Source organism: Bactrocera dorsalis, chromosome 4 (genome assembly GCF_023373825.1).
Source record: "Bactrocera dorsalis isolate Fly_Bdor chromosome 4, ASM2337382v1, whole genome shotgun sequence".
NCBI classification, from domain to species: domain Eukaryota; kingdom Metazoa; phylum Arthropoda; class Insecta; order Diptera; family Tephritidae; genus Bactrocera; species Bactrocera dorsalis.
Genome location: NC_064306.1, coordinates 28,944,244 through 28,967,290, shown reverse-complemented (window position 1 = coordinate 28,967,290; position 23,047 = coordinate 28,944,244). Strand labels below are relative to the sequence as shown.

The 23,047-nt window shown below is 33.8% G+C and overlaps 1 protein-coding gene across 1 annotated transcript in view; it reads left to right on the top strand.

The window, feature by feature from the left end:
• The window catches only part of LOC105233530 (neurogenic locus Notch protein), a 165,780-nt gene that overhangs the window by 45,419 nt on the left and 97,314 nt on the right, over nt 1-23,047 (top strand). Inside the window, exon 2 of the mRNA XM_049456567.1 lies at nt 10,004-10,079. Coding sequence (XP_049312524.1) covers nt 10,004-10,079 — 76 coding nt within the window. The remainder of the gene's footprint in view (nt 1-10,003; nt 10,080-23,047) is intronic.

The following is a 23,047-nucleotide window of genomic DNA, read 5'->3' as shown; positions in this document are numbered from 1 at the left end:
GTATGCGGCATGTACATATGAATATTTGCATTGCCTACTGTTGGCGCAATACGACGCATTGCCTCTTTCAATTGCCCGCTTTTATTGTTATCGCTTTTGTTGTCATTTTTTTGCCAGTTTTAAATGTTGCTCGCTCGTTTCAAAGTGTTTTTGCCGAGCTTTGCAATTTCAACAGCGTGTTGCCACAATTATTTGCAATTTATTGCATGCGTCAGCGACGCGGCTTTAGCTGCGCTCAATTCAACAAACAACAATTGTCAATGCGAGCGCTCGGCTCGTTCCCCTCTTAGCAGGCGCGCTGCCATTTCAGTTTGCCAATTTACGAGTATGTGCTTTGTTGCTGTTCTTTGTGCTTGCATGTGTACTTGTATATGTTTTTTATGTTGGCTACATAAAAGTAGCCGATTTTTTATAGTTAGAATCATTGTATTTTTATAGCTCTTGAAATTTTATTGCGTTTTTTGTTTGTTTGATTTCAATTTAAATTCAAAACTTTTTCGCCGCACAAGCGCGCTTTCAGCGTGTGCTCGGGCTGTGCTTTGCGAAGCGCTCATTCATTCATGCATTCTTTATTCGCTTCGACATTCATCATCAACATCATCCGTCCATCGACAGTGGCGTTTGTAGTTTTGCGACAGTCGCGCGTTTCTTTATTATTTATACTTATTGTGAGGTCCACTGAGTGCGGTGTGCGCTAAAGTTTGCTGATTTTCGTTTGATTTTCGAATTTTAGAAGTCACATTTTTTGGGTTAATTAAATGTATTGAGTTAAATTAATTCAATTACGCTTATATTTTATTTCAATTTTTTTATTATTTATTTGAGTTTTGTTTTTTTTTACTATTATTTTATATTTCTTTTATTTTTCTTAATATTTTATTATAATCAATAATATTTTATATATTACTTTACTTCAGGTTTTTTTTATTTTTTATAGAACATTAATAATTTTATTTGAAAATTTTATTTTTTTTTTAATTTCAATCTTATGTTAATTAAATTAAGTTGAAAAATTTGTATTAAATACATTTTTTTATTATTTTAAAAGTTTAAAAATTTGGAGAAATTAATTTGTTTTTTTACTTTTTTTATTCTAAAATTTAAAATATATTAATTATTAATATTAAATAAAAATCAAATTTGCATATTTTTTATTTTAGTTTAGGAATTAAAAATTAAAAAATAAAATATTATGAATTAAAAAAAAAAATATTTTATTTTTATACTAATGTATATTTCTTTTATTTTTCTTAATATTTCATTTAATTTATTGTTTTAGTTCATTTTTCTTGTTTAGAATTTTTTTAAAATACTTTAAATAAAATACTTTTAAATTTATTTTATAATATTATTTCTTCTGGTTGTAATAAAATAAGATTATTGATGTAAAAATTTAAATATTATTTTTTTCTGTTATAATATTAACTTTTTAATAATTTTTTATTTCTAATTATTTTTAATTTTTTTTTTTCAAAATTCTTGAAATTAATTATATTTTAGTGTAATCTTTCTTCTGGTTGTTACGTATGTATATATGGGTATTTTTTACAAAAATAATTTTTTTTTTTATTAAGTTTTAACAATAATTTTTTTTTTAATCTTATATTTTTTGTGCTAAAAAGTTATAATAAATTTTCCTTCAATATTTTTCTGTTTATTGACCTTCTCTTGTGCGAATTTTTTTATTCAAATTTTGTAACCAAAAACGCCACTTTTTGACATGTGACCGGATGTTGCGAAATTCGGCTGCTTCTGCTTCAGTCGCCAACTCTTCTTAACCGCTACAGTGAAGACAAGTAACAGTGGAGGAATTCATTGAAAACATTTTCGCTATAACAGCAACGAAAAGAAGTAGTAGTAGCGGTAGTTATTGTAGTATTGTGCATTAATTTATACACTTTGGTGGCTAATGTTGCCTGCCGCAGATGAGCCGCATAGCTCTCCTCTTAATCGCTTTGTCTGTCATGCCGACAACTTATTCACTCATTCATTCATAAAATTTATAGATTTACACTCGTGCAGAGGAAGTTGTCCAGTACAACAATAACAATAAAAAAAAGTATTTGCGAAATTAATTGACAAAGTGACACACGACAAGAGGCGAAGTGAAAAAATATATAAAAAACAAAAATGAAATGAACCAAAAATTTGAAGACAATTCCGAAAACGTTGCTTAAAAAAGAGTTTTATCTGAAAAATTTAATCAATTTTCCAAATTTAAAATATTTCTATACTTTTTGAAGAAAAAATAATATCTTAATATATAAAAATCACGTGTCACATTGTTTGTTTGCGATGGACTCTTAAACTACTGAACCGATTTTAATGAAATTTTTTTAACACTGTGTGCAGTTTGGTCCAACTTGAAAGATAGGATAGTTTATAACTCTCCTTATAGTCGCATTATTTATTTATTGCAAATTATTTGTTTATTATTAGCAAAGAGCTATCCACCAGTTGGTGGCGCTAAGAGCGGTATTGAGTGCGGTATGTTACAGTAGATGGCGCTACAAACATTAAATGAAAATGCGTTGTTTGAAGTTTATATTATTTGTGGTAAAGTTATACGAGTCTATGACTTCCAAAAAAAAATAAAAATTGGGCGGGGCGAAGTTCGCCGGGTCAGCTAGTATAATATATATATATTATATTATTATTATTTTGTTATGGTTTAAAATTTTATTTTACTTTTTTATGTAATTGGAATTGAAATGTGTTAGAAATTTTTAGAATTTGTCTTAAAAATTATAAAAAATAAAAAATAAAATTATTGATAAATTAAATAAACTATTTTTTTAAGTAAAAATATTATTGAAAATAAAATTATAATTTTGTTTTAGTACTCAATTACAAAAAATTACAACATTATAAAAAAAAATTATTTGAAAAATTAAAATTCTATAAACCGACATCAGTTGCATTTAAATGTGTATAATTCTTATCTGTAAAATGCGTATGGCTACGTGCACTGCGAATCATATTGTATGTATACACATATATATGCACTTATAATGATAATGGTGTTAATGCACTTTACATATTTTTGACAAAAATACACATTAATTGTGAAAAAATTTATGTAAATAAACATTACTCATTCAATTCAAGAATTTTATGATGAGTACGCGCCGAAACGCATCGGGAAGGGCATGGCGACGGTTGTGAACACACGTACATATGTGTATGGAATTTTAATAATCAAATTTAGTTTTAGGAATCAAAAATACCACAAAGAAAGCTGATAATGAGCTACGAATTAAAATTAGATTAAATTGGTGATATAAAGTCAAATAAGCTACGAAAAAATGCCTTAGTGATATAAGAGTCTAAAAGAAAAATTTTCAGTTATTATTGTTTTTTGTCTAAAAAGCTAATATTTTATTAAAAAAAAAATTAAGTTATGTATTCATTAATTTAACTTTACATTCTAATAATTTTTAATATGATTTAAATTTTTTTTTTTTTGAATTTAAGAATAATAAAAAATCAAAAGAAAAATTTATAAAATTAAAAAAATTAAATTAAAAAAATTAAAAAAGTGAAAGCCATTAATGTGATTTTTAAGTCTAACAATTCATTAAAAATAATTATTTTTTTAGTTTAGGAATTAAAAAAAAAATATAACATACAAAATTTTTAAATTAAAAATGGAAATTATCAGCTATTAATTTATTTTAATATTTTTAAATCAGTCAGGTTTATTTTAAAATTTTATTTCTTTTAATTTTTTCTTATTTCAATCTTGAATTAAATTAATTAAAATTAATTAGAAATAAAAAGTAATAAATAAGCAATTTTGAATCAAAAAATTCTTAAATTAATTAGTTGAGAAATTTGCAGATAATAATTTATTTTCATTAAAGGTTCATTGACTAAGAACTCAGAAATTTCAAAAATTTAATTTCAAAATTTTTTTTTTTTTTAATATTTTTTCAGACTTCAATTTTTTCACTTTTAAGACTTAATTTTTTTTAATTAAAAGTTAATTTTTTTAAGTTATATTTAAATTTTTTAATTATTTTTTTAATTTTTTTAATTACTTTTTTCAATTTTAAAACTTAGTTTTTTTTTAATTAGAAGTTAATTTTTTTAAGTTAAATTTAATTTTTTTAACTATTTTTTTAATTTTTCTAAATTTTAAATATTTATTTTCAATAAAAATTAAAAAAATAAAATTGTATTTTCTAAAATTTAATTAAAAAATTTAATTTATAATTTATTTTATTTAATTAAACTTAAGAAATAATGTTTTTTAAAAATTTATTTTAATTAAAATTTAGAAATTTGCTTCCTACAAAATTTAGAAAATAAGTTGTTTATTCTAAAATTTCAATTTTTTTGATTATCAATATTTATTTCAATTTTCGATTTTTTTTAATTTTAGTTTCGGCTTTGAAAAATTAAGAAAAATATTCATTTTGAATTAAAAATAAAATATTAAAAAATGTAACCAATATTACTTCCTTTCATATTTAGTATACATTTCACTTTTGCGCACTTCCTTATCACAAAAATCAAGAAGCCCTCAACTATGTAATCAGCAATTAGGCGCTACCATTTCACCGCCTCCTTTGCGAGTTTCTCCTTAATAAGCTTTTTCCTCCAATTAGCACCACCAATTTGTTTCCCTGCCACTTTCCACCGACTTCTGACCTTAAATAAAAGTGGTGAAACGGCTTCTCAAATCAATCATCATTAAGAATTTATCAGTGCGCTGTCATACCGCAGGCTAAAAGGTGGCAAGCAATGTTGTTGCAGCAAAGTGTTGCCAACACGTCGGTCAGCAGCACCTCAGCTCCCAACACGATGTGCTGTCAATGGCAACACGCTCTCCGAACGCATCAGCACCCCAGCAACAACCAGCGTCTGCGGTCCGACAAAAGCCAGCGGCATAGGTTGACACGACAGCGGTGAATGCTAACAAACAACAGCCAATCAAGCCAAGCAGCGACAACTGCAAAGGCCGCCAGCCAACAGCGGTGACTGTCAACGAAACAGCAAACAACGACGACGAGCAGCCTAATTTAATGTCATTTAAAAGAGCGAACATCAATTTAAAATGCTGCCGCAATGTTGTTGCTGTTGCTGCATTGCGTTGTTGTACAAAGTGACCGTGAACAGAAAACAACTACAACCTAGCATATACAACAACAACGAGTAGAACGAGATCATTTAAATTTTTGCGTACACTTTGCTGCGGCATCAATGCATCATCATCGTCAAACGGTGAGCGGTGTTGGTGGTGCGATGTGTGTCGGCGACAACAACAGAAATTCTTTCACTTCTTTGGCAACAATTCCAGATTGCATTTTTTCACTTCAATCACTTCTTGTTTGCTTATTTGGTTGCACGCACATACTGTGTTGCATTTTTGTTGCAGAGCGTTGGACTTGTCCAGCGCAGCCGACAGCATTTCCCGGCTCGAATAAGTCGTCACCGGTCAAACATCAACAATCGACAACGTAACATAATCAGACGTTGTTTGTTATTGTTGTAATGCCATTAATTTTGTTGCCGTTGTTGTTGCTGTTGTTAAAGTCAGTACACTGAACTTTCGCTCATTTGTTCCCCTTGTGAAATCATACGAGCACACACACATACCCACACACACGCACATTAATTTATGATTTTATTATATTTCTTTGTTGTTGGTTTCTGTTGTTGCTGTTATTACGCTCACATGTTGCCATAATAAATTACATTATGATTGAATTGTAGGGCGCGTCGATCTTCGATGTTGCTAAGTAGCCCTTGGCCCTGTAGTAGTTGCTCAGCGCGAGTTTGCGCATTGGTTGGGGCTTTCATTATTACACGCTGCACAGTGAGGCAAAACGCGTTTTTAGTTTTTTTTTATGCAAGTTTCAACCTTTCTCTGTTCTCTGTTAAAGCTTCACATTTTATTTAATGAAAGCTTTAAAATGTATTTCATTATATGAAAGCTTTAAACTTGAACTTTGTCTAAAAGCTTTAAGGTTTATTTTATGTAAGCTTTAAACTTTATTTAATGAAAGCTTTAAACTTTATTTGATGAAAGTTTCAAATTTTGTTTAAAGATTTATTCAGTGAAAGCTCTCAACTAGAAAAAAACTTTAAGCTTTGTTGGACGAAAGCTCCGAAAAGCGTTCATACTTTTGATTTTATTTAATGAAAGCTATAAATTTTCTGTTTCATTAATTTTATTTAATGAAAGCTTTCAAATTTGTTTTATTTTATGAAAGCTTTAAACTTTATTTGATGAAAGTTTTATGTTTTATTTTTTTTTAATCTTTATTCAGTGAAAGCTCTTAGCTAACAGAAAACTTTAACCTCTGTTTAATGAAAGCTTTTGGTAAATGCCTTTAATTTTACTTCATTAAAGCTTTAAATTTTCTTCTATGAAAGCTTTTTTTGTAAAGGAAGCTTTAATGTTTTTATTTTATTAAAGCCTTAAACTTTATTTTATGAGTGCTTTACCTTTTATTTTAAAGTTGTTTCTTGGGAAGTTTTGAATGCAAAAAGCTTTTATATAATGAATGATTTACATTTTTGTTTCGTGATAGCTTTCAGCTTTGTTTTGCCGAAGCTTTTAATTTTTAATTTTACGAAAGCTAAAAATTTCTATTCAATGAAACCTTTACATTTTTGCTTCACGAAAGCTCCAAAATTTGTTTCATCGAAGCTTTAAGTTTATATTTTATAAAAGCTTTTCATATTTGCTTCATGAAAGCTTTGAACTCTGTTTTATGAAAGTTTAAATAATATTAAACGCTGAAACTTCTTTACTTTCCTTTAAGCAATCACGAATTTTTGTTTGTATTTCCTTCACCTCATGCAAGATTTAGTCCCACTGTACCAACCTACACATTGCGTTTAGCCCTTTACAACAGTTGTTACTTTGTCTTACCGCTTATTTATTTTCTTGCGTTGTCTTAAGTCTCAACATTGTTGCTATTGTTGTAATTGCTTTTGTTGCTCTGGTTATGCTTATTCGGTGGATTTGTTATTGCTTTTTTTGCCCTCTGTTGTTGTTTATTATTAAAAAGTTATTACAACATGTTGTTATTGATGTTGCTCGTTGCTTGTGGTGGCATTATTTCCCTTTTAACCGCTTTGCATGTTGATGCTTGGCTGGAAGGTAGCAATCGCTCGCACACAATACAACAAAGTGAGTATTTATGAGGCAAAAATGAGCCGCGTAAGACTGTGAGAAAGGTAAAAATGGGCGAGCTTCGTTGGATTTCATACAAACACAGATGCATGCATGTCTACGTCGTATGTGTGCTTGGTTTTCAATATGTATTTAATGGCGGTGTGAGTTCGGCCAGCGAAATGAAATAGGCCGCATGCGTTTCGAGTTCAAAAGACCGCTTCAAGAAATTGATGATTATGATGAGGAGCAGAGCATCGCAAACAATATACATATTTGCTTTGGTATATATGTATGTGTTTGTGTGTGTTGCGGAGTAGGTTTATTTGTTTTCACTTGTCTATAGTGTGGCATCATGCGTTTACTGCCGCTAAGCCACTTTTAATGACAGGTAGTTGAGGCACCGCTCGCTCCTGCGCCGCGAGACGCTTACATACTCATGTGTGTGTAACTAAATTTTTTCGCTCTGTGATTTATTTCAGCTTATTTTCAGTTCATTTACTTTTATATATTCCGCATTGTTATCTTACTTTTTAAGTTTTGGCAGAAAAAAGCGGCGCTTTCGCACTTGTACTTGACAGTTGAAATTGACGAATTGTTGGAGAGTTTGCAGTGTTCGCGTGCGTGTGTGTGCGTGCTGCTTCCCTCCCATTTTTTATTACGCTCGTTTATGTGCTGCTTATATTGCCGCCTTGGTTTTGTGTTTTCTTTAGAAATTTCGTAAAGTTGTTAACCCAAATACGCGCCACATGGCAGCAGTGATTTCCTATCGTTGTGCCACATACAACAAAGTACTTTGATGTATGTAGATTTGATGCTTTACGCGGAGTTCACAACACAATTTACATATCCTAATTTCAATATTTTGCACATACTTTTCACATTAATTTTTTTTATTACAATTTTTTTTTTATAAAATTTTTAAATTTTTTTTTTTTTTACAAAATTTTTTATTTAATTGTTTTTTATAAAAGTATGTGTTGCATTCGAAATTTCGTTGAAATTTAATTATTTTCCGTTTTTTAAATTAATTTAAATTTTTAAATAATTTTTTTTTATATTTTGTTTATATTATTTTATTTTTTTTAATATAAAAAAAAAATTATTTAATTTTTTATAAAATTTTGTTTTGCATTTGAAATTTTTTTGAAATATAATTTCTTTGTTTTTTAATATATTTTAACTAATTATTTATGTTTTTTTGAAAATTTATTTTTTTTAATCTTTTCTTTTTTAATACATATTTTTGTTTTGCATTTGAAATTTCATTTTAGAAGGGAAGTTCTATTTATTTATTTTTTTTTTCTGTTTTAATATTATTATTTTTATTTTTTACCTTCATTACACAACCACCAGCGCGTATTGCATTTCACCGTTATTGCCTCACACTTACTTCACTTCTAACATCAACATTATACTTAAACCTTTTTTGTCCTCTGCGCATGCGCGCATATTCTTAGCCATTTGAGCGCTCCTAAACCGCCTAATGCACTCATATACAAACAAATAACCTCTCTATATGTGTGTATGCTATCTGCAAGCAAACCGCACTTCGTTGGCGACTTCGAACTGCACTCCAACTTCCATAATGAAACGTAATCTTAACGACATTTGCCATGTCACGTCAGTGTTTATTGTTCGGCTGGCGCACCTACTGCGTGTTGTGGCCCCCCAACTCCGCAGCTCACCCCAAAGCGCTAATGTACGGCGCTGCACCACTTCCTAGAAGCGCACAGCTGCGCTTAATGCTGCCTATTAGATACTACACGTACTTGCGGCGGTATGTGGCAGCGCGTTGTTGTTGTTGGAGTCGCTCCACACTCATTGCATGTTCGTTTGTGTTATTTAATGTGGACTTTTATTTGCCAATGCTCGCTTGCAACGCGTGTTTATTTCACTTTATGCACAATAAGGGCCACAAGCGCTTTTTGCCTGCCTTTATTTGTTGTTGTTTTCCTATATACTTGTATATAAATATTGTCTAATGTTTGCCCAGTGCAAGTCATTGTTGCCGCCGCGCCGCCATTGTGGCTTAGCAATTGTGCCACGAAAATTGCAAAATTAATCGACGGCGCCGTTGCCACCGATTCTTTTTGACACTGTCGACCGCGTTGCAATATTTATGAGTTGCCACATGAAAATCTCAAAATCTCCTCAATTGTTGTTGCTCTACAAGCAACGTCAAATGTTGAGTTGAATTAGTGGCAGTTGTCATTAGAGCTGAGTGTGTGCCACAAATCAGCGCGAAAAATGAATTGGACTGTACTTGCTTGAGGGGGGCTTGTGGTTGGCAGGCTTATTGTCAGCTCGGTTTGGTTCAATCGTTTTTTGTATGTGTTTTTAGGTTTTGGTGGATTCTTTGTTACTCTTGAATATAATATATTCTAAAATAATTATATTTTATATGTTATATTTTATTGAAAGTTAATATTGGAGCTATCATAGGTAAATAAGAACTTTCGCAAGCAAAGTTTCAAATTAATTTGGTTATTTTGCATGAAAGTTAAAGCTTTTCCAAAACTTTCAAGCTTTCACACGCTGTTTAAAGCTTTCACACACCAGTTAAAGCTTTTACACGCAAGTTGAGACTTCCATTTAAAGTTTTGAAGCTTACGCCAGCAAGTTGAGGCTTTCATTTAAAAGTTAAAAGCTTTCACGCGAAAGTTAAAGCTTTTTCAGACGCAATTTACAGCTTCCACTAAATCGTGTTAAGCGCGAGCTGTAGCTTTCACTTAAATTGTAAAAGCTTTCGTGCGCACATTGAAGCTTTCACTAGCTTTAAAAGCTTCAAAGAAAAAAAGAAATTATTTAAATTCTTACATACTAAATTCTATATGAAATTCCTAACTAAATTTGTTCTCCTCTTCTTCTTTGCAGGCTCTTCATGCTTATCTGTGGGTTGTAAAAATGGCGGTACGTGCATTACACAGAGCAACGGACACTCCTTTTGCAAGTAAGTTCAAGTGTTATTTATTATTATTATTATTATTATTATTATTATTTCGTACGCAGTATATGTTATTGTTTGTTTATCTGTGAATTTATGCGCCATTAAAATATTGAAAAGCCTCAAACAATGCGCGCAATTAAAACATTATCAACAGAATGGCGTACATTACAATGGATTCACATATGTATATTTTTATTATTTGGGTATTTACGCATGCGCGACATATTTGGCATTTTAATTAAGCCGACTTAAGTGCAGGGGTGCCAGTGATAGCAGCGTGAACCAAAAATGTGTGAAGCAGGTTATGATAATTTTGGGTTTGTGTTGACAGGTTAATCAAATAGCAGCGAAGGAGGAGAACTGAAAAAAGGGAAAATGTGTGTAATGAGTTTAGGTGTGTTTATAGGTAAAGAAGTTAATATTTGATGAAAGAAAAAGATAAATAAATAATTTAAAAAATATAAAAAAGCTAATAAATAAATAAAATAAAAAAATAAAATAAATTAAAACAAAAAAATATTAAAAAAATTAAAAAAATAAGCTTAAAAATAAAAAAACTAAATTAAATTAAATTAAAAAAGTAAAATAAAATAGAATAAAAATAAAATAAAATAAAAAAAAATTTTATTTTAAAAATAATGGGAGAAAAATTTCAAATATAATATTGTAATATTACAAATATCTCTATATAGCAAACTCGTATATCCAACTAGTACATAACTTGTAGTTACAGTTGGATGAAAATCGCTAAAAGAGCCAAAGCCTATCCCTGAGTTTCAGAATCGTTGCGACGATTGGAAGTAGCGCTGACATAGGTGCTTCATATCGAATAGACGATTCATATTATATTTGAAATATTTTTTCTGATTTTTCCCCATTTTCATTTTTATTTTTATTTTATTTAATGAATAAATAATATTTTATCAAAAACACAAAAATTCCCCCTATTTTTTGCACACGCCGAACACATACGTATTTATTGTGAATAAACGTAAAAAAAAAATATATACATAAAAATATAATCTTACCACAAGTTTTAACAATCATAAATTTAACCGCTTGCGCCGCTCAGTGTTTTTTTTAATTTATTTAAATATATATTTTTTTCATAATTCTTTTTTTTAGTTAATTCCCATAAAAATCGCAGCTAAACCGCGTAAAATATACTTTAGCTTTTAAGAATGATAAATTATACGATTTTGTATCATTTGTAAAAGATTATGCCGTCAGTCAATGGTTTGCTATTGCCACTTGTCAACCTCAATGACACCGCAAGACCACATTTTGTCCATGAAAAGCATATTTGCTGAAAGCGTTTGGCGTTACGTAGACTTAATAGGTATTAAATTTTAAAATTTTGTGTTATTTGTTAGTGGCATTTTATAATAGAGGCATATGAATACTTACTATAAATTTTACAAATTTGAAGAATATCTCCTAAAAAATTTTTTTCAGAAATTTTTGTGAGAATATGTATGTGAAGTAAAAAATTTTTATTCTAAGCAATTCAAAAGTTATGATTTTCTTAATAAAAACATATTTTTTTGTTACTTAAAAAACCAACCATGAATGCTCATCAACACCTTTTGAAATTCAGCTAAATTTTTCGTTGCTGGAATATTTTTTCTCAGTATATGTATATAATAGATTTAAGTCATACATTTGATATCGTAGTTTGTGTCTCACATTAATGTACATATAACAATATATCTTGTTTTATTTACATTAAAAAATTTTTTTTTAATAATTTTTTAATTTTTTTTTTAAATAATTTTTTAATTTTTTTAATTTTTTTTTTTTAATTTTTTTTATTTTTTTTATCTTTTTTTGTATACTACTCCATTTGCTTGCTTGATTTCCGTTGTCAACTCAATTTATTTTTGCTATTTTTTATATGCTTTATTATTGCTACCACATTATTTGGGCCCGATTAACATAACCATTATTTTTTGTGCTTTACAAGCAATGAAGTGATTTTATTGTGACTACCAATGAAATAATGCGAGCAAATGCGGCGGCGCTTTCAACTTGCTGCCAACAGCCATTAGGCTTTGAACACATATAAACACACACACATACATATAGTTAAAAAAGGTATGTAAATTTCGGCTTTTAACCGTCAATGACCGATCAAGCTGACTACACACACATTTCTACATATGAAGTTGCCACTAAAATGAATTTAAGCATAGTTATTTGCATTGATGTCTTGCTTTATGGCCGCTAATTCGTTAGCTACCGCTGCTTACCAAGCTTAATTGTTAATTTGTTGATGGGCCAACAAATGCTTGGCAGCCCATTTCATTTACATTGGCTTGGCAGGTTGTTGTTGCGGTCCGCGTTGGCTTTATGGTATTTTCTGCGGCGAAATGACTGCTTTGATTAGCAAAAAACGAAAAAGAGGCACAACAACTAAATGAAGAAGTACGAAAAAGAATTAAATTGTAGCTAAACAGGTTAAGAGGCACATTATCAGTTGGTATAATTACATGCTCGGCTTACTCATCGCTCTAAAAATGTTATAGCGCAACAACAACAACAACAACACACACATATAAATACATATAGCGGATATACCAAGAAGCCTTGAGAAACTTACTGGAAATCGAATTAAAACGCTATTCATTTTGCTTGCTGCTCGCATTCCATGATCGCCGGCAGTTGAACTTGAATATAAGCTAAGCGTCGAGTAGAAATTACAGAAAGGCAGACCAAAAGAACGGCGAAATCAAACATAAAAAAACCAAAGCTAAGCAGACAGTTTGCCAGCCAGTCCGCCAGCCAAAGGCAAGCAGTCAAAAGGGCAAATAAGGCACAGCCGACGTTCGAATGCAATCATTAAATCTTCAGAAAAGTCTACCGCGCTCATGTGCCGGCCGCCCCTCCAACATCCCCTCTTGCCATATTCGCACTCACTCTTAACACACCTTTGCTTTTTTCGTTCGCCTGTCTGTTCATTCGCTTTACTCACTCATTTCAAAAAGCACAAATAAAACATAAAAACCATTTCAAAGTACGCCGATCGCGCAAAAGCTTGCTGCTTGCGATCGAAGTCCGTGTGCTATGTGAAAAGGTTCCCAAAGGGACTCATCAATGTTGGCGCAGAATGGCACAACCGAACGTAGCGACGAAAATGAACGAGTTGAAAAAACGAAAGTCTTAAGAAGCGCTCATCACCGTGTTGTGGTCGGGCGGAGGGCAAGCAACAACAATGGCCTAGTGGCACAACAATGATTCAGAATTGGATTTTTAGCTTGAAAAGTGTCTGAATTGGCTATTGAGGCGCATTATTGCTTTGGGCAACTGGCAGGATAGATGCGATATAATTTCGTAATACGAAATGCAGGCATTAAATGAGCTTGGGCGCATTTACGGAGAGTCAATTAATAAATGTATAAAATTTCATAATTAAGAGGAGATCTTTTGGTGTTTGAAACAATTAAATTTAAAGTTTGAATAATAATGCAAGTTGGTATAATAATTATAGTATAAAATAGCATGTGCTTCTGGAGCAAACTTTTGGATTACGAGAACCCCATAAAACTCACTAAATAAGTATATATGGATATGCCTTTGATTTTTTCATCTCCTGATGTTTGAAAGTTATAGAAATCACTCCTTCAATGTTTCAGTAGTACTCTGAGAGTGATTTCTGTAACTTTCAGAGTACTGTTCAAACATCAGGATATAGATTATGTTAAATACTCCACAAATTGACCCTTTGATCTTTTATGATCAACTGGGTAACTTGAACCGCTTTGCTGACGTCATTCTAGTCCTTAGGGTAATTAGGTAGTGCTCTTTTAAAGAGAGAATTTTTACATGGTTGAAGAGGTTGAGAGGTGCTATGAGAGCGCCTTCCACAAACTAGGCGATGCTAAACACTCCTTATATAGACTTTATGATAATATGTGATCGAGTGGATAATTTAAACCAAATTTTTTATGGTTATTTTAGCGAGAGCTGACGTAAATATAATTCTCTTTTTTAATTATTAAAACAATAGCAGTTACACTTTATGTGACTCCAGATTTAACTGCTACGAACATTGTGATAGTGGAAATTTTTATATCGCTGCCTCTTTAATGTACATATGTAAGTATATATATGTAGCCCCGCAATACTGTTAGCTTAACGCTTGATTACTCACTGAGTGAAGCAAAGTAAGCCACTTGATTGAGGATCTTCGGATAATTACAGACTTTCGACGGAGTTTTGTGTATATCCATACGTCCATACTCCATACATATGTACATAAATCACAGCTTGATAGCAGCACGCGCTTTTGTCATGCTCTCTCTCCATGCACATGGCATGGAGTCATCAGCCACTGACTATTAACTCCATACGTTTGTTTAGTTACATTATCCATGTATTCTGACATTCATCCATTCAATGGACCGCACATTCCCGCACACATTCATATATCATCGCCACCGCTGTCGCGTTCATCATTTTATTTGATTTTTTGTTTTTGTGGGAATATGATTATTTTCTTTTTGACTGATCGTCAAGTTTACAGCGCCGTAATTACGCAGCAACACAGCGATATTCATATGTGAACGTAAGCCGCTTTTACCTACATTTTTCCTTATGAACCATACAGACATGGGTCCGGTAATCGCTGTGCTTTTCTTTTCATCCCAATTGAGCACACCATGTCCAGGTTAGCCAATCGGCAGAGCCTGTCTGTCGTACGACCGTTGATCACTGACCTTTCACGCGTCAACTTATGCTCATATGAACATACATATGTGTGTGTGTGTGCTGGATGATGTATGCGCACACGCACGAATTGACGTCCCGTCACAGTCGTTATGAAATCAAAATTGATTTTAATGATGTTGAAATTTTTAGTGAAATGTTGAAGAAATTAATGCTGATAAGCCATTCGCCTGAGGCAATCATATAAGATGGAGATAATAAGATAAAAAAGAGTAGGCAGCTTAGTACGTAGTTGCACAATGCAAACGAACCCTTGTCATGATTATAATATCATATGCATTTGCTTTTTCATAGAGGTATTCATGAGATGTTTAATTTATTTCTAAACAAAAAAGCGCCTCTTAAAATTATGAAAGCTTTAGTTTTTTTTCGAAATAGATTATAAAACACTTCTGCTGGTATTAAAAAAGATCTAGAAGAAGCTTACTTAGAAGGCAGATATCTATCGAAATAGTGTAATTTGCTTTGGTAAAGGGTGATTTTTTAAGAGCTTGATAACTTTTTTTTTAAAAAAAACGCATAAAATTTGCAAAATCTCATCGGTTCTTTATTTGAAACGTTAGATTGATTCATGACATTTACTTTTTGAAGATAATTTCATTTAAATGTTGACCGCGGCTGCGTCTTAGGTGGTCCATTCGGAAAGTCCAATTTTGGGCAACTTTTTCGAGCATTTCGGCCGGAATAGCCCGAATTTCTTCGGAAATGTTGTCTTCCAAAGCTGGAATAGTTGCTGGCTTATTTCTGTAGACTTTAGACTTGACGTAGCCCCACAAAAAATAGTCTAAAGGCGTTAAATCGCATGATCTTGGTGGCCAACTTACGGGTCCATTTCTTGAGATGAATTGTTGTCCGAAGTTTTCCCTCAAAATGGCCATAGAATCGCGAGCTGTGTGGCATGTAGCGCCATCTTGTTGAAACCACATGTCAACCAAGTTCAGTTCTTCCATTTTTGGCAACAAAAAGTTTGTTAGCATCGAACGATAGCGATCGCCATTCACCGTAACGTTGCGTCCAACAGCATCTTTGAAAAAATACGGTCCAATGATTCCACCAGCGTACAAACCACACCAAACAGTGCATTTTTCGGGATGCATGGGCAGTTCTTGAACGGCTTCTGGTTGCTCTTCACCCCAAATGCGGCAATTTTGCTTATTTACGTAGCCATTCAACCAGAAATGAGCCTCATCGCTGAACAAAATTTGTCGATAAACATTTAATAACACATTTCGAACCGAACACTGATTTTGGTAATAAAATTCAATGATTTGCAAGCGTTGCTCGTTAGTAAGTCTATTCATGATGAAATGTCAAAGCATACTGAGCATCTTTCTCTTTGACACCATGTCTGAAATCCCACGTGATCTGTCAAATACTAATGCATGAAAATCCTAACCTCAAAAAAATCACCCGTTAGATGTATTCCCAAAATATGAAAGCTCCGGTTTTTTTCGAAATAAAGTACAAAAAAGTAGCGATTTCTGCTGATATTGCAAAAAAGTTTTCTGAAAGCGGTCAATCAAAATAGTGTATTTTGTTTTATTCACAAAATATTGAATTTATTTATAAACATAAAAGCTCATTCCAAAATAATGAAAGCTCTAGTTTTTTTCAAAAGCTCGTCCCAAAATAATGAAAGCTCTAGTTTTTCGAAATAATTATCGATTTTGGATAGTGTTTAAAAAAGCTTTCTGAAAGCTCAAATGAAAGCTTGTATAGAGATCAAAAATGCATCGAAATAGTTTTTGGTTTCATATGGTTACTTTTTAAAATTACTAGAGGTTATCTGGAAAAATTTTTAATTTGCGAAATTTTTGAAAGCTCTTGTGATTTAGTGAAATAACAATGCATTTTTACTATTTTACATATTTCTTTGTTTTTCTGCTTCTCAAGTTAACTGAAAACAAAATATTTTAACATATTGGAAGCAATAAAAATAAAGGAAATAACGAAAGCTCAGGTTGAAATAAGTGAAATAAATCTTTTATTATATTTATAAGTCAATTTTTGGTTCTCTGTATGCAAATTTCAGCCATTGAAACTGACGAATTCACTTTCTCTCTTTCTTTCTCTCCTCTCTCTCTCTCTGAACCAACTAATTTCGCTACCCGCTTTTAACGCTTCACTTTTCACTTCAGGCTCGATTTGACAGTTGATTGACAGCTTTATGAGCGCTGTCATCCTCGAAGCATTTTTATTGGCACGAATTTTTGCAGCAGACATGAAAAATTCCCCAAACGTCAAAGGATTGATTTCTTTCTTTTTCTCTTCAAAGCAGATTTTTGAATAATGCCGAAGTAAATGCGCTGTGCGCTTTATTAAATTGCCAGCAACAGTATGGAAACTAAACATATATACAAACATGTATGTACGGGCTCGTTGAAAACAATCTCAAATACAAATTTACACTTTTAATATGCATGCGCTTGCGCGTTGAATAATAATTGGCCGGCTTTCGTATATCTCAACACATCGGCTGCACGTAAAAAATTCGCCCTGAAGAAAAAAATGAAATATACATACATCATAAATATGATTATATATGTAAGCCAGCAATCTGATTTAAATGAATGTATCCGGGCGTTATGAGATAAAAAATAAAATATTTTTATGTAAAAATAAAATAAATGCCAAAAATAAATATTGTGTCAGAAAGGTTGAGTAATTTCACTGGAATTCGCTTTTTGTTAAGCTTTGATTTGTTTATATTGCAAGCACTTAAAACTTGTAACCACCCTAATATGAATTGATTTCACAATTTCTTTTTAATAATTTTTCGAAATTTTGGTTCACTTACCTTTGCTGAAATTTCGAATGCACAAAAGTAACTAATTTGAAAATGATCTGCAGAAAATTGTGTGCTTGAGAGTAAGCGGCACTCAACGGCACTTCGGCTGACAGCCGCAGTCTCGAACGCCAAGCAGCAAACCAAACGACCACCGACGCGAAGAAATGCGAGATCAAAGTGCTCTCAAGTTGGTATATCCAGTTTAAAGTCTCTATATACCATAAAGTTCTGTAGCAGCTTTGAAGTAGTCGTGCTTTGATGGCTGATCGCAGACGATCAGCGTTCTTTTATGAAGAAATGTGCGAGGAAAATAAGTGTAAAAGTCAAAGTTTTGGTAAAAGAAATTTAAAATAATAAAGTTAAACTAGCATGAATAAGCAAGAAACGCATATTTACTTCCAAAAGCTCTGCATACGTAAACCAACATGCCACACTCGCCTGCTTGCCACACATGAGTACAAACTGCCGATCACCACGGTGCTTTACCGGGCGATCACTTTATCAGCAGTTTTCTGCTGCCATTTACACTTTGTTTGCCTAATTTCTGTGTTGATTTTCTGTGTAAAACTCGAAAATTATTTGCTCGATCGCCATGATCGCCGATCGCGTCGCACTTTCATTTAATATTGAAATATAAAACTGTACTTTTATTTACATAAACACAAAAGCACACACATAATTTATGTAGAAACCGATGACACAGCGAAAAATCAACGACTTCGGGAGTGAGATCTACGTCCCGGTTCAGCGCATGCATCCATTACAGTGATGCATTTGAGTTCATTTTAGCATGGAACTGCTGATAAAGCTTCGTTGCTGCGTCTACCTTAGGTGGTCTGTTGGCAACTATAAACATGGGTATACCATAAATAAAACTATACTCATTCCCTGATTTGTTCATTTGTGGTCCATAAATGCGCATTGATCTTCATGATCTCGTTACAATGGCTGCTGCCTGCTGCTGGAACCCTAAAATCAGTTTTATTTACTTTTCGCTTGCGAAGCAATTTATTTTGTGCTTTAGCTGCATATTTGTTTTTCGTTGAAAATTTTTCGTTTTCGTCTTAGTGCGATAACATCGCCTGAACTCTGGCGCAGCGACTGCAGTGTGTACGTTCGATCGGCTATTATGTTTGTTGCATTGACTTTTCTGACGTTTGTGCCTTTGTTATAGATCTTGCAGGCGCATTATCAGTGCTGTGCTTACATTTTATTTGCACCGGTTTTATTTTCTTGATGCTCAACTAAGTAACATGATTTGCTTACAAATGGTCCGAATTTGGCGATCGATTTGGGATTAGCCGAAATTTGCATTTCAGTTTTTGGCGCTTATGGCTTCGAAAATGTAAAGCAGAGCTCATTTCACTTTAGCTAATGATCTTGTAGTGCATATGTTTAGTATTGTCTATTTGAATAGCTTTGTAGATGTTGGTAAATGGCGGAAAGTCACGGGAGACACGGAGATCCTGTGATATTAAGCAAAGTTTCGGTTGAAAAGACTGCAAAACGTTTAATAAAATCAAGCTTGTCTTTTATGAACTTAATCTTTAACTCTTTATTTTTAATTTAGTTTGAGTACTCGTATTCCCTTACACCCAATTCTTATTCCATGCGCTGCTAACCGAATTGGATGACCGCTTCAAGAGGTCGTTTCCACGACAGTCGGGTTTTAGTAACCGCATTGACCCGGATTTTTATCCGGCCAAGGACTGTCAACTCAGCACCATGTTTCGAAAATACTTGAGGAATATTTTCTGCCGCTACAACAACAAGAACAACAACCGTTTCTAGAACAGAGCATGGCAAAAACGTCCAAAAATATTCCGTTTGATACAAAAAATATGAATGTTAGACTGATTCTGCTTTAATTCTTGATATTATTGTAGTTGGAGCTGCCAATAAATGTTTCTAAAGTATTTTTGGCAACCTCTGTCTGTGTTGAGTATTATACTCGTAAATAGAGCTGAATGTATTGGGCCCGAATGAACTTCAGACACTGCGGTATAGACTACTTTCGACTTATCTCCTTTATTGAGAATATGAACTTATGTTCTAATTGGTATTTGATAATGCCGAGTTACTTTTGTTGTCAATATATGGTATATATATAAAAAATATATGCCCTGTCGGAGTTTTTATACACCCGAGTCAAATTCTGAACCCTAATAATAGCGGATACTTAGGTATGACTACATGAGATCTCCTATTTAGACTTGGAAACATGGTCCTATGTTCTTTTATGTAGTTGAGATCTCCTTTTTAGATTTGAAAACATGGTCTTATGTTCTTACAGTAGTCCTTGTAGTTTCATATAAGAGTTTTTCGGAACCCGAGTTCGCTTCTTATAATTCGATCTTTTTTGGTTTTGGTCTTATGTTGTTTCTGTCATTGTACCTACACATAAGAGGCTTTCAGAACCCGAGTTCACTTCGTACCAATAATCCGATCGTTTTGGTCTTATATTCTTACTGTCCTTGTAGCTTCTTATAAGAGGTCTTCGGAACCCGAGTTCGCTTCTTATAATTCGATCTTTTTTGGTTTTGGTCTTATGTTGTTTCTGTTATTGTACCTACATATAAGAGCCTTTCAGAACCCGAGTTCACTTCGTACCAATAATCCAATCGTTTTGGACCCAAATGAATATCGGTGCAAATTACCAAAGTCTTAATACTTGGGCTTAGACTTTTAAGAACTTGACGAAATGTTTTGAAAGTAGTGCCTGATTTGTTGCGAGAGTGGATTACTATCTATGTCAAACCTCACCTTATGCAAAATGCATGGTTCCCAGTTACTAAAAATTTAAAAATTGTTTAGCAATTTCTGATTGCAAATAGTTCACTTTGCGTTTTCACATCCGCTAGACTTTTCCTGCCACAAACAGACACACCAACACTCCCACATCCAACCGCGTCCACATCCATGTTTACCTTCCCAGGCACGAGTATGTAAGCACACATCCGCTCATTTCCTTTGCGCCTGCGTAGGTGGACAAATATACGCTTTCACACCGTAAGCGGTCAGCAATTTGGCGCTGGAAGTGTTTCGGCAACGCAAATACAATTGATTCTCCTTTTACCGCCGACCATTTCTAGCCTTCTACTTAGACCGCGTCTTCGGCAGACACTGTGCGCTTTGCGCGCGTGTGAATGACAGCGCCAAAAGCCGCATTACTGTTGCAAGCAATTACGCCAACAGCGCGCAATACCAACAACAACAGCAACAATGTTTGGCGTGATTGTTTTTGTATTGGCAAAGCAAATTGTACACCCTTTGTTCTAGCTTTTGAAAAGACAGCCGGCCCACTCATGACCCAGAAGTACAAAATTGTTCTCTCATTGCACACATAAAGGCATTGTGCCCAACAATGTGTGTGTGCTTAAAAAATATATACATAAGTATATATTTACATATTTGTCTATTTGCTTTTTTAGTGGTCAAATTGTTGCTTTGTTGTTGTTATTCTTCTTCTGCTTCATTTTCGATAATTTTCTCGCATTGTTTGGCTGCTGCAATTATGCTCTTGGCGTGTTCGAAAAGCACTCTGGGTCTACAACAACAACAAGCGCCAACAAAAATTCACAAAAGTCCAAAGCAATTGTGCTGCTGGCTTTCTTAGTCTTTTACATATTTACATATATTGCTTTCTTCAGTCTTCCTCCGCCGCTTTTATTATATTATTTTATGGTCAACTATTGATTTATCTCTAACTCCTTTTAGGAGAACAATGAGATTTATTAAGAAATTTGATTTAGCCATTTTGGGCTTGAAGACAGCGCTGGAGATGCTATTGTAGACACAAGTGGTTATAATGTCAAAGCGAGTCTGCGGCGTATGCGGGTGCTGCTGTCGCCCGCTTGACAGCTTCTTTTTATTGCTCGTGCTTCAAATTGTTACTTTTACGAAGTCAATTTACAGTTATGCGCCGCTTCAAAGCAATCCATAACCAAAAACTCATAAAAAAGCAACATTAAATGAATTTCTATTAAAATTTTTCTAAAAATTAAAATGGTTTTATGATGTGCTAATTGGCGCGCTGCCCGCTTTTGATCCAATGCCGCCAACAACAATGCAAACGGCAGCGCGCCTGACTTAAGTAGCACGCAGCGAAATTCTGAGAAAAGCGCGACTTTGGAAAAAAGCTCAACTGTGTCTGCATAATTTTTGCATGCCAATAAAAATTGTTTTGTAGCAATATTCTTATTATTTTTCCCACTACGAAGATACTGCGCTGCTAAAACTCTCAACAGCCATAAACTAGCGCGCATTGCGCATGCGCGTGTCTCTGCATTTTTTCGCCGCTACTTAAGCGCTCATTTGCGCACACTTTAAGGGGGAGTAAAAAATATTCGCAATGACAGCTGTCAAGTTTGCGACTTGAAAGCATTAAGAGGCGGCGCATAAACCACAGGCACTTAATGAACGCACAGACAAACGCTTGGACAGCCAAGGCGCGCTCGCGGCAGGCAGCCAGACAGAGCGTGCTACATAAATAGATAAGCAATGTGTCACAGTTGCGTGCGCGCTTACATACAGAAAAAAAACGAGCATACATACATGCGGCAAGTTGCAGCAGCACAGATACTCAGCAGAGCAGCGCGTGCAACAGTAGAGTAGAAGAGCGCTTTAATAGTAGTGAAGACTTGCGCGCGCCGCGGTTTGCTACAATGCGCTCATACATATTTATATGTCTTGACCGTCACTGCCCGTCCGTCCCGCTCCGGACTACCGAAAATCCCAGTTGGTCCACCATAAAAATGTGACTTGACAATAATGCACATAGCAAACAAGTTGCTGCAGCGCACACTCCACCGCGCGCACATAACCGGCAAGTAGGCGCATGTATACCAAGAACTTGTTACCGCAATCTGCGTCACACAGCATTGACAGCGACACTCGCATTGCGAAGATGCGCGCACTAAATTGGTCGCGCATGCGCAATATACAGGCATAAAAATTTGTTGCACAAACTCAAGATATTCGACAGGCACAAGTGACAAGCATGCGCGCGTGGGCGCAAGGCACAGCGCGATAGTGAGGAACAGTCACAAAACGGAAAGGCTATAATGGCAGCTTGCGCCGTCCGTCATATGTGGCAAGCAACAAACGCAGTAGAACGTAGTTGTGGCTATAGTCCAAGCAGCCAGTTTGCAACATTGTCGCTTCAATCTTAGTGCCATCGCTCGCTTGACATGCTGCTTGCGCCTACTCGCAATTTGCCTGTGCGCCCCAGCTCAACTCCTTTGCATGGGTGTGCTGTGGCGGAGGCTTTTCCACTTAATGCCCCATATGCGCTTTCTACGGCATTCACACATGTGGTAACTGTATGTGTGCCAACTTAGCTTGTTCTCCACATTGTCTGCATGTAAATGAAATGTAGTGGAATTGAAATTTTAAGCTTGAAGAGCGTTGCGCCTGCCAGCAGTTGGACATAAAAGACTTGTTGCGCCTGGCAAATGGC